The following is an 11,594-nucleotide window of genomic DNA, read 5'->3' as shown; positions in this document are numbered from 1 at the left end:
GCATTACTGAAGCGTGACCAACCTGCTGTTAAGAAACGCGCGATAATTGATTGAGGGTCGGTTGCTATGGGAAACTGCACGGACAATTACTTGATAGAATAGCTTCCGTTTACGTTTATGCATACGCATAATCAGCATAATCGGCATAAATCTGTAATCGCTTCCGTTCGCCCTATGCCTTGGCTCTTTGTCCGAGTTTTGCGATATTTAAACTAGTTCCGCGCTGAGGAAGGACGCAGCGACCGGCGACATTTTAAAACCACTTTAAAGCCATGTTGGGCGCTAGGCCAGGGGCATAAAAAACCCTTTTGTTTTGTAACTGGTTAAAACTAAACAGCGCGCACGGAAGTATTTAGAATCGAACTACTTCGTACAGCGTAACAAACAGCGCTAATTAAAACGAAAGTGAACGTGCTGCAGTTTGAATGGTAAGAATTAAAGGATTATTGCACAGGAAACTACTGCAAAATATACGTTCATTTTTTCTGAATGGCACACTGTTAGGCTTTCATCCAGAGTCAGAACTAGTTTGTATACCAAAATAAACAAAACCACAAAAATATCCTCGAGATTTTTGTCTTTGAATCAGCCAGGTCACACTCCATAAGACTACGTACAGTACTGAGATTTATAAACTCTGGCGTTTAAAAAAAGAAGACATAAAACTACTACAGAGGAGTGAAATCAATTTTAAAAGTGCTTTGCCTCTTGAAAACCAAGTTACATCAAGAAAACCGGAACATTCGATTTTCCCGTCTTTCATTTTTATTTCATTACGCAATGGCGGAATATTTCAATCATAAATATTGTCTTTGCTTTGGAAGAGATATGATATAGCACATGAAAGATAATACGAGCTTGAGAAGTTCTAAAATTTGAATTTAATCCCCACTCACTATTTTCCTTAGGACTTAGGGGCTTAAATCCTTTTACAGTATTCAATACCGCTGGTAATCGCCAAAAACAACTTTACTGACTGATGAGATTGTGTATCAAATTATATTTTCCGCAGTTGCAGAACAAGCCGGGAACTGTCTGATCAAAGTCCCTAGCTAACCATGGCACCCATGACTGCACATATATACAAAAAGTAGCGTACGTCTTCCTTTCACGTGAAGTCTCCGGTTTCGTCTGAGAGGGCTTCTCGCTTCCCGCGAGAACTTCGCGCGTGTTTTTACTTGTGGGCGAGTAATGTTACCGTCGCCAGACTTTGTCCTCAAATTTCAATTGAGAACCACTTTGCATATGACCATCCCTACTTTATCTCATTTACGGTAGTTCTTTGACACCATAAAACCGTGCGCTTAAATACAATGCAATTGTGTCTGCTGGCGCGGCGTACGTAACATTCCAAATTTAAGCCACTACGAAAATATGTTAATTAAAGCGCCAAACATATATCGATATATCCCCTTCGATAAGTCACGACAACCCAAAGAGTTCTATTTTAGTTGTCTTACGCTTTTGTTTAGTCTACCCAACCATTCTGAAACGAAAAATTTCCTCCAGAAACTGAAACTCCCCTTCTTACCTCCGCAGAGTCTCCTTCAGAAAAAAAGGAGAAAAAACTCGGAAATGGAAGGAACGACGGAAATGGGGAAAAAAAGAGGAGCGGAAATAATGAGGAACGCGGGGGACTCTCTTCAGTTTCTCTCCGCTCAACCCTCCCTCTGCGGCAAGCGGAGGAGAAAGAAGCTCCCACCAAACACAAGCCGTGCACGAAAAATAATCTCGTGAAACGAATTCTCTCGAAAAAGATTATAGTCGATCGGAATTTGATGGTGTAACTTTTCAAACATGTCTAGAGAAAGGTAAGGTCGGTTACGGTCACGGTGTGAGTGGATTTTAAGAGACATTTTTTAACCTTCTTTGGCGCTTTGCTGTCGAGAAGCATAAAAGACGCTTATGTCATCCGTGCAAGAGACTTAAGCTCCTAATTCATGTAATAGATACTGGAGGGGACCCATTCGGGTGGAACGAATCTCCAGTATATCCTTGTTTTGTCTCGTCCTGTTTAGTTACTCAGATCACCTTTTACGAACAGGGTCAACTGTCTGTCAAAATGAAAATGACCAAGAACATGCATTCGTAATCTCCAGGTACCCTTACTTTTTTCCGTCTGATACGCCCCACCATGATGGTGAGCGATCAGCCACTCCTTGCGCTACAACATTCGCAAGGGCGCGCGGAGATCGATCATCCGCGGACATTAAGTTCAGAGACAGTTCCAGTAACAACCTACAACCTACACGCCCAACAAATTTTCATGTTGCAGAAATTAGACGCTGTTTCTACCTTTTGCAACATGAAAATTTGTCGCGCGCGTAGGTTGTAATAAGGGCAATAAACATTCGCAACTTGCAATGCAACAAGGTGCAAGAAAATTTTGCAGGTATTGCTTGGCCTTTAATTCAAGTTATGATTAAAGAAGACATCTTTTACATAATTACATAAATTACATAGCTACACTACTGGCATACATTACGCGCTAATACATACTGTACGACATTACTATACACAAAGACTACATTACATAACTTTTTAACTTGCGGAGTACAACTGAAAACAAAATTACACGAGTAGTGTAACAAATTAGGCGTCCAGGAAACCCTTCCTTAGCCTGCGAGAGTAGACACCTTTTCCGGCTGAAACAAAAGCCGGAAAGGCGTCTGCTCTCGATTCAGATGTTGAGGTTTGCATTGCGCATTGCGCCTAAGCTATTAGAAAATAATATTGCTGTGAGAAAACATTGAATAGGGCAAATAAACATTGATTGATTGATTGATTGAACTGGGCCATCCATCCTGTCGGAACTACAAACCGACCTGGGTACTCGCAGGAAACCATGACGATTTTTATATGGCATTTCCTCGACCATCTTTATATCTGACAAAAAATATCAATATCTTAAGAGAAAAGAAAGCTTCTTGCAAAATGTTAATCAGATTCGCAGAGGTCTGACAATCTCGATTTCTTTTAATACGAAGCTGTTTTGGAGTTTCGATTTCTATTGTAAGACTAAAAAAGCTTTTTAAAAGCTCGCAGAAAAATATGCTAAGCTTACCACTCACCACTCCTACAAGATCATCGGAAGGGGACCCGGTGGGAGAGGAGTACTCCACGGAATTTAGCTCCAAAACGGCTCAAAAACCATACCTTTTGGCTTATAGCTTATATAGAGAAGTACCCCTCGGGAAGGGGGTAGGGGGAGAGAGTTCCTTGTCTTAGGATCGAGGTTGCATGTTTTGTTTGAATGCGGCCGCAGTTCTTTGATCTGCTACAAAATTTGATGCGAGACTGGAGACGATAGACCAAGAAAAGCTTACATCATCACAAGGTTACGTAAGGTGCAAACCGGCCATGCGCCAGTACCACGCTTCACTGAATAAAAAGTTTGACAAACGAGGCCTAAAATAAAATCTCTCCTGAGAAACAAAAAGATTTTTAGGTAAACAGCCTGCGACCTCAAGAGAGTGCTGCTCGTACTTGAATGGACACGCTATAGGATTTTAACCACAGACTCAATAAACTAAAACCACATCACTAGTATAAATATATCTTATGATTGAGTTGAGGGAGGGCCGGGGTTATAGTCATACCACATGATTGATTGTTTGTTGGGGCGTGAGAGGGACTATCAGATGTTCGGGCGTCTTCGCGGCTGATAATATAAGATCGTGTGATCCGCGCGCAATTCGACTTTCGTTTCACTCGCTTTTAACCTTGCAGGGAAGAGCCAAACAATGGAGCTACAGGCAAACTTTATTTTTTAGTTTAGCAAGACAGCGAACACAAGGAACATGACAAAGAGATGCCGATGGTTCTTCGTGGGGTGTCCATCTAGTAGTAATTAAGTGTCGACGACATGGGCCGAGACAACCCTGTTATATTCCTTTTATGTTGTGCATGGTTAGTCAACTGCGATCGATGCTCAAACAGGTGGTTTACTTTAATCCATTGTACTTCAATTAACCTGTATTAGGTATAGTTTGCGTTCCTTGCGGCAGGTTAATATTGTGATCCCAGGCCAATATGATGATTATAGGAACCGCGAGAAATAAATCGCGTGAGAGATGGCTGTCTGGTGAAGTCACTCTCGATCATTGATGTACAGAACCGAGAAACTGGGCTCTCCGGGGGGTCATCCATGCAAGATAAGTGATTATAAACTGGTTAAACCTGAAATTTTGTTACGTATGCGGACATATTTTTCTGTAATTTGTGGATTCTTTTGATCAATACAGGTCCATTGTATTCATGGCGTTGGTTATCTGATGATATATTACCTCGTCCGGCATCCAGTAGGCATGCGAGTACGCGGCAGGGAGCAAAATATCTTAAATTGCCCCAGTGGAAGACTGCGATTTTCAGTCCCTGTCGAAGATTAAGCGAGAAATAATTTGGGCAATTTTGATTACTTAAAACAGTTTTAACAGATTTCTTGACGTCTTGATCAAATTTCTGATTTTTACATGAAATTCATTAAGTTTTGATGGCATGCTTTAAAGTTGCTGCTACAAATAGTAACGTATAGAGGTGGAGAGGTGGGTGGGGTTATGGGGTGGAAAAAGCATGCTTGCATGCAACCACTGGTTCGGGATAAAATTTTTTAGGATGCCTTAAAGTCTTGTTTCTTTGTCTTAGAAAAGATATGCAAGGAAAGCAATTTCTATTTTTGAAGATCTTCATTAAATCTAATGAACATCTGAAGGAAGTAAAATAAAAGGCGACTTACATGCAAAAAATAGCCAAGTGAAGTCAAGTTACTGTCTGTTTGTTTACATTTTCTGTGGTTTGAACTGTCACTGGATAGCTGGCTACGAAAGCTACTGGCAATTCAAATCACCTCTTTTTTCATTCTCACTAATTAATTTTAAAAAATGGAGCCCATGCAATTTTTCTGTAAACAATGGCCGACTTCACTTCAGAAAAATCATGCAAAAACGTCAACAGGGTCATAATTCTGTCTCACATATGGTAGGAAAAAATAAAAAAAAACCCCAATAATATTAAAATAAATAAATAAATAAATAAATAAATAAATAAATAAATAAATAAATAAATAAATAAATAAATAAATAAATAAATAAATAAATAAATAAATAAATAATAACAATACTATTTTTTGCAAAAGGCCCCTCCTAGTTTGCGTCCAAAGTACCCAGGCCTGAGTATCTGAGCCCCTTTTTGATGAATTTTTTTTAGTAGAGCATTTTACTATGCCTGGATTTTCTTTAGCTTTAGCCTTATCCCTACCTGCAAAGGTAGGGATAAGAATGTTCACAGGCTAATTTTAGCTATGTGAACAGGCAATCGCTTGGCCAAGAGAAGACGGCTAAATTTAATTTAAAAGGCCTGTTCCAAACGTCGTGCTACTGCCGTGCCGAATTAGACCCTGCGGTGGTTTCAAACGTCGAATTTAATTCAGTCGCGCCAATTTCTAAAATATATAATATATAGAAAACGACAAAATTAACCCAAAATACATTAAAATAATTTATGAATTTAGTTCAGCACGGCAATAGCACGCCGTTTGAAACCAAGTCGCGCTAAGTACTGCCGTGCAGCACGACAGGGCCTGCCGTGCTAAATGGTCGTGCCAAACTAAGTTCAGCCTGCCGAACTAAATGGTTTCAAACCTCGTGCTACTGCCGTGTTTAAATCGAATTAAATTCTTGAATTTTAATAGTTCGGCACGGTAGTAGCGCGACGTTTGGAACAGGCCTTTGCTCAAGCTAAAAAGTTCAGTGGCGGCGGACTGAAGACACGGAGATCTGGAACCCAGTCAACATACCACAAGCCTTTGCAAGCAGTTCATCATGGCGGCAAGGCGCTTTTTTCAAATGAGCAAAATGTCGTGACTGTATTTCAGAGAATTTATGGTCTACAACGACATCCTGTCTCTCTAAAAAGGAAAGCGAATCTACGATGAACAATGTGGAAAGGTTGGATGTTCATCCTCGAATCATTACAGCGCTCAAAAAGGGTAGGATAGAAAGATAAGCTTTTTTTCAGACTAGTCTCGATAAAAAAGTTCATTTCAGTTGACCTGATGATCATTTTGGTGCACGTTGGATAAAATGACGTTATTTTCTCTTAGCTGACATGTTCTTTTGCATCACTCAATAAAGAAATAAAAACTGAAGTAGTTAAAAGGTATTAAACCACAGCGCTAGCTCCAGTGACCTGTGATCTTGGTGCACATTCGAGAACATGATCATTGTTTATTTGTTTTGTTGGAACTTTTCGTAAAACGATTATAAATACTGGATATCAAACATCAAGCTTAAAGTTCATACCAGTCTTTTCTCAGCCAGCAGCTGTTCTACATTTTAACATAGGGCCATAAGGTGCCTTCTCCCCTACCTGTCTCCCTCCCCCCTCTCTGTACGACTTTGAGAGGTGTACATCGCATGAGAGAGGTTAGTGAGTGTCTGCCTTTATTAGAGAGGTGTCCATCTTGGAGAGGAATCTATCTGAGAGAACTGTCCAATTTGCTGAGTGTCTGTCCTAATAATTAGAGAGGTGCCCATCTTGGAGAGGAATCCACCTAACAGGAGTGTCCAATTTGCTGAGTGTCTGTCCTAATAATTAGAGAAGTGCCCATCTTAGAAAGGAATCCACCTAAGAGGGGTGTCCATCTTTGCTGAGTGTCTGTATTAATTAGAGAGGTATCTACCTTAGATAGGTGTCCAAGCATCTAATATAATAGAGAGTCATTTCACAAGCTCTCATTTTGGTTGCATTCTATTAATAAAATTTACAGCAAGGTGTCCATCTTTAGTGAGTGTCTACCTTAATTAGAGAGGTGTCCATCTTGGAGAGAAATCCACCTAAGAGGGGTGTCCATCTTTGCTGAGTGTCTGTCTTAATTACAGAGATGTCCACCTAAGAGGGGTGTCCATTCTAGAGGTATCCATCTTAGAGAAGTGTCCAAGCATCTAATAGAGAGATATCACACAAGCTCTCATTTCAGTTGCATTCTATTTACAGCAAGGCTGACAAGTCTTGGGACCATCCTCTGCATGTCAGCAGCAGACCTCGAACGAACTACAAAGCTGTCCTTATTTGATGTGTCCATGCTTTTGAAAGCTGTTTCATATTCTCTCCCATGTCCACCTATGAGAACTGCCCTGTCATTCTGCAACAGCACAGCACAGGGTCAAGGCTCACCCATGGGACAAAGATTGACTTTAGGGTGCCAAATACTGGATAGCTTTCTTCGTGGGGGCATTCTCAGGCAAGGGATTACAGAGGTGACAGGAGAGAGCTCCTCTGGGAAAACACAGATCTGTCTACAGCTGTGCCTGACCGTTCAGTTGCCTGAGGAGAGAGGTGGACTTGGGGGAGGTACACAAAATTCTTATGTGTATAGTTACATTAGATATTCATTTCAACTAGACCTCAACTGGAATTGTCTAGAATTCATGGATTTCTCTATGCTGGTCATCCTACCTTGGCACTAGAGTTCATTCCAGTATGGAGTAGTAGTATTGTAGTTAGTACTCCAGTTGCCATTCCATGTGATGTTACAGAAACATGGGTAAGGCATCAGCACTAAAGAGCCATTGGACTGCTCTATCAGATTAGTCACACAATGTTCTTTGCCTTAAATTAATGTGTAATACAGTGCCCTCTACGTTCCAAACAGGTGCAGTTTATATCTCAACTGAGGATGTGTTTCCTAGCAAAAGGCTTCATCAACTCACACAGTGTTTTGTCAGAAATCATACGTCTCATTCAGCTGTGAAAGTCAACTTCAGTGACAATATATTCATTGAACATGCAGCTGATGTGGTGAGTTCCAAGAATAATTTTTCATACCAAGTTTACAAGTTGTTGACTGAGGTGTCTTGTCTAACCGCCAACTAAGGGCCCAGCCCTTCTTTTAGTCTACAAGATGCACACCACAGACTATAAAGTGAACCTGGAGTTTAGCATGGGCCTATTAGCAAGGTCTAGTATGCCAGGTATTTTATTTAAGGCCCAATCCAGTCCCAGGGGATTAGCTTAATGGTCTGCCATTTCCAATGACTGGTAGGGAGAACTCTGAGGCAACACTCTAATGTATTGTTTAAAACACAAGCAGCAGTGTTTTATCGGGATTTAAAACCGTGAGGCACAGCTGAGTGGTTTTAGACCTGATGAAACATGTGCTGCAAGTTTTTTGAATGACTCTAAAAACATTCCTGGAAAAGCGTGTGTCAAGAGAGTTCATAACGTGAACATTGGAAATTAGCATATGAGAAAAACGTTAAACACCGCATACTAATAAGGAGGAGGTTTTATCAGGTTTTAAAACCACTGTACGTGATGTTTTATCGACCATTTGATAGGTCAATGAATTATTAATGAGTTTTTGAAGGTTTAGTAAAAGTCTTTTTATTCAGTAGAATCTTGATAAATCAAACTGTCAGGAAAAACAAAGCCCTGCTTGATTGAAAAGGTTTGACTTATTTGGGGTTACTTGAGTGCGATGAGTAAAGCTGGGGAAAGCTGGACTAATGGGTAAACTAACAGAATGACAGATTCAAATATTATAATAATTATTGGGCTTGAGTTTATGTTTCTCTAGATCTCTCAATCATTTTCCAAAATACGCATTAAACTTAAACCAGGTTTAAACAACAGTGTATATTAGATTTTTGAAATCACTTTCAATTATCCTGAAGTCATAGTATGCTTTTAAATTGTACAGGATGATTTGAGGAATATAATCACCCATCGCTTACCTGTGCTACTCAATAGAGGGGCCATTAAGCTCGTGATTATTGATTCCATTGCTGCTCTCTTCCGTGTGGAGTATTCCTTTGGAGAAACGTCCAAGCGAGCCAAGGTTCTCCGCTCATCTGGAGCACAGCTTCACAAGCTGAGCCATCAGCATGGTATCCCTGTGGTGTGTGTTAATCAGGTCTGTACTCTAAAACTTCTTAGTCCTGTCCCTGGAGACATAGCCTCCCACGCAGTCGTTTTTAAAAATGACTGCATGGGAGGCTACTGGAGACAGTGATCCCTTTGCTTTGTGTCACAGCAGGCATGCTTGGTGCAACGAGATCGCAGGTTCTTGATACAGCAATGTTGCATTGCTCTTAGTCAATTTAAAATGCTCTAGGTTTGGATACTGACTTAGGGTACATTGATTTTGATTTGTCCTATTCCAGAATTGGCACCCAAAATTTACTAAATATTACTAATCAAAAAATCCTTCATTTTAAGAGGTTTTTTAGAAGAAATGGGTTTGCGCAAGAAAAACTTCGCCAAATGATACGTTTTCCAAATTTACCTTAACCAATAAATCTCTAGAGGCTATTCTCGTTATGGTTATTGCTGGTAGAATGTGGTTTAATTTTCAAACATGACCATCCTTTGTTCATAATAAAAATGACAACTATGGATTCACAAGGGGAGTAATAATTTTGTTCTTAGCCACTTCATACTACAGCAACTTGAGCTAGGCACTTGTTCCAAATTTGACGTCAGACGCAATAGTAGTTTTCATTCTTATCTAACTCGTAGAAGTAATGATTTACACCTTCCTCGCGTGCGTACCAATTGGGGCAAGCAAACTTTTATTTATCAAGCCTCTAAGGACTGGAACAGTGTAGACAATGACTTTAAAAACATCAAATCATTGTCCCTTTTTAAGGCAAAGCTTAAAAGTTTGTGAATGATGATTTTTTAGCTATTTTTAAATTCGTTTGATCTTGTGAAATAATTTTTAGGTAATTTTATTTTTTATTTCATTTTTAATTTGCAGGGCCCCACTGAAAACCGCCAAGGCGAGTGGGCTCCCTGGATAAATATTATTATTATTATTATTATTATTATTATTATTATTATTATTATTATTATTATTATTATTATTGTAGGATCTGGGATTCCATTACAGGTGTTTTCAGCGCATAATTTGCATTCAGTTGTCTGATTTTTTGCATTGCATTTCAGGTCTCTGATGTCATTCAAACTGAAACCAACAGGTTTGCCACAATTTAAAGAAACTGTCAGACACAAATATCAATATTTTTCGCTATTGATTTACCGGTAATTACCTTTAATTTAAATGTGGAACCTTTTGTTTTGTTCTTCTCATCAGAGGGTCAAGTGGATCTCACAAGGCTGTTATTCCTGCTCTGGGTATGGCCTGGTCCAGTATGGTGACTGTGCGACTGATGTTATCCAGGACAGAGCAACTAATGCAGCCTCAGAATGATAGGTCAGATACCAAGGTAAGAAGAATTTTTTTGGCTTGGTGAAAAATTCCAAAAGATAATCATGTTGCCAAAACTCCAATGTGCATTTCCAAAAAAATATCCATACTCCCCCCACAGAAGGGATTGGAATTTCCTGGAGGGTGGGGGTTCTCTAAGACCAAAACATTTAACTGGATACCAAGCTTAATTGGAATTTCCAGAGGGGTGGGAGGTCTTGAAAAAAATCCCTTCTGTGGGGAAGGTATGGATATTTTCAGGAAGTACACATTAAGTTTATTGCTTCGTCATCTCTAGGTGTGTGGTTATTTGTGACAAGCTCAATGTTAAGAGATTGCATATTTAAAATGTAACACTTTTCTTTCCAATTTTTCTTTGACTGTGTTCAGGACGCAAGCTCAGTAATCAAGAGATGTCTCCGGGTTGTTTTTGCGCCTCATCTTCCAAGCTCCACTTGTTTGTTCTATGTTGATGCTGAAGGTGTCCATGGGTGTCAAGATGGCTCTCAAGACTTTGACTGTGGATGGTGCTGACTTGTAAAGATTCTAATATTGCTGGGGCCTTTCAAGAAAGGAACTCTCATAAGGGGACCTTTCAAGTGCATGACTTTTTGAGAAGTTGATGTGATCATCCTGAATCAAGTTGTACATGCATTTGAAAGTTTAGCCATTCCTCTCAAAATGTTTTGTAGTAGTAGGCAGCAAGCTCTCAGTTCCTCACCAGCTGAAGAGCTTCTAGTGGTGTACACTGTGAAGTGAGCATCAGCGGATCAATGAACAAACAACAGAAACAATAATTACGGACCCCCTTGCCCTGGAAAAGATCTGCATGGTATCTGTCAATTTCTACCGCTTTCTCACATCCCCTCAGGGGAGGAACACAGATTCATTTTCAAGAACTTACAGTGGCTTGTAATAAGCCTGGTTTGTTTGGTTTAAAGGAAAGTGCATGACTTGTGAAAGATTTCCAACATGGAAAAGAGAACTGAAAGTGTATCAAATATTTTTTTAATGAAATTTTTGGGTATTTGATATACTGAAGAAATTATTGCTCTCTTGACAGAAATATTGTTTCATGTATCTGCTCAAACAAGCCATTAAATAGAAATAAAATGAAGACATAAATTTTGTGAAAAATCACATATAATTAGCTAGTTGAAGGCTAGTTTACATGTACCAATATTATTTATTGGCCCAATAATTATTAGTAAGTTAAATATTATGGGGCAATTTACATGTTGCAATAATTGACGAAATAATTACTATTTTGTCAGGCGAGCTTGATTCTGTAGTGCAAGGTGAGAATCAATCTGATTCAAATAGTCTGTAGCACTGCCACATGTTTTTACAAATTGGGCTGATTGTTCTCTACTCTATCATTAAATGA

At 39.5% G+C, this 11,594-nt stretch overlaps 1 protein-coding gene across 1 annotated transcript; it reads left to right on the top strand.

The window, feature by feature from the left end:
• Positions 1 to 2,787: 2,787 nt before the first annotated feature.
• LOC146478418 (DNA repair protein XRCC3-like) lies at positions 2,788 to 11,580 on the top strand. Its single transcript, XM_085111961.1, has 9 exons — positions 2,788 to 3,183; positions 3,216 to 4,301; positions 5,690 to 5,986; positions 6,994 to 7,350; positions 7,652 to 7,797; positions 8,699 to 8,911; positions 9,946 to 9,977; positions 10,094 to 10,226; positions 10,598 to 11,580. Exons 3-9 carry the CDS (start codon positions 5,929 to 5,931, stop codon positions 10,739 to 10,741), a joined length of 1,083 nt encoding a protein of 360 aa, XP_084968087.1. The 5' UTR covers positions 2,788 to 3,183; positions 3,216 to 4,301; positions 5,690 to 5,928; the 3' UTR covers positions 10,742 to 11,580.
• The last annotated feature ends 14 nt before the right edge of the window (positions 11,581 to 11,594 follow it).

This window comes from Pavona decussata, unplaced genomic scaffold (genome assembly GCF_977016875.1).
Source record: "Pavona decussata unplaced genomic scaffold, jaPavDecu1.1 SCAFFOLD_64, whole genome shotgun sequence".
NCBI lineage: Eukaryota > Metazoa > Cnidaria > Anthozoa > Scleractinia > Agariciidae > Pavona > Pavona decussata.
The sequence above is the reverse complement of the archived record's forward strand: the minus strand, read 5'-3'. Positions and strand labels throughout refer to the sequence as shown.

What these genes read in the sequence shown, in the direction of transcription:
- LOC146478418 (XM_085111961.1), top strand. Translation starts at nt 5,929, where the DNA reads ATGAACAATGTGGAAAGGTTGGATGTTCATCCTCGAATCATTACAGCG. An exon ending in GAGAGGTGGACTTGGGGGAG is followed by an intron (nt 7,351 to 7,651) that starts GTACACAAAATT and finishes CGTTCCAAACAG; the next exon opens with GTGCAGTTTATATCTCAACT. An exon ending in ATTCAAACTGAAACCAACAG is followed by an intron (nt 9,978 to 10,093) that starts GTTTGCCACAAT and finishes TCTTCTCATCAG; the next exon opens with AGGGTCAAGTGGATCTCACA.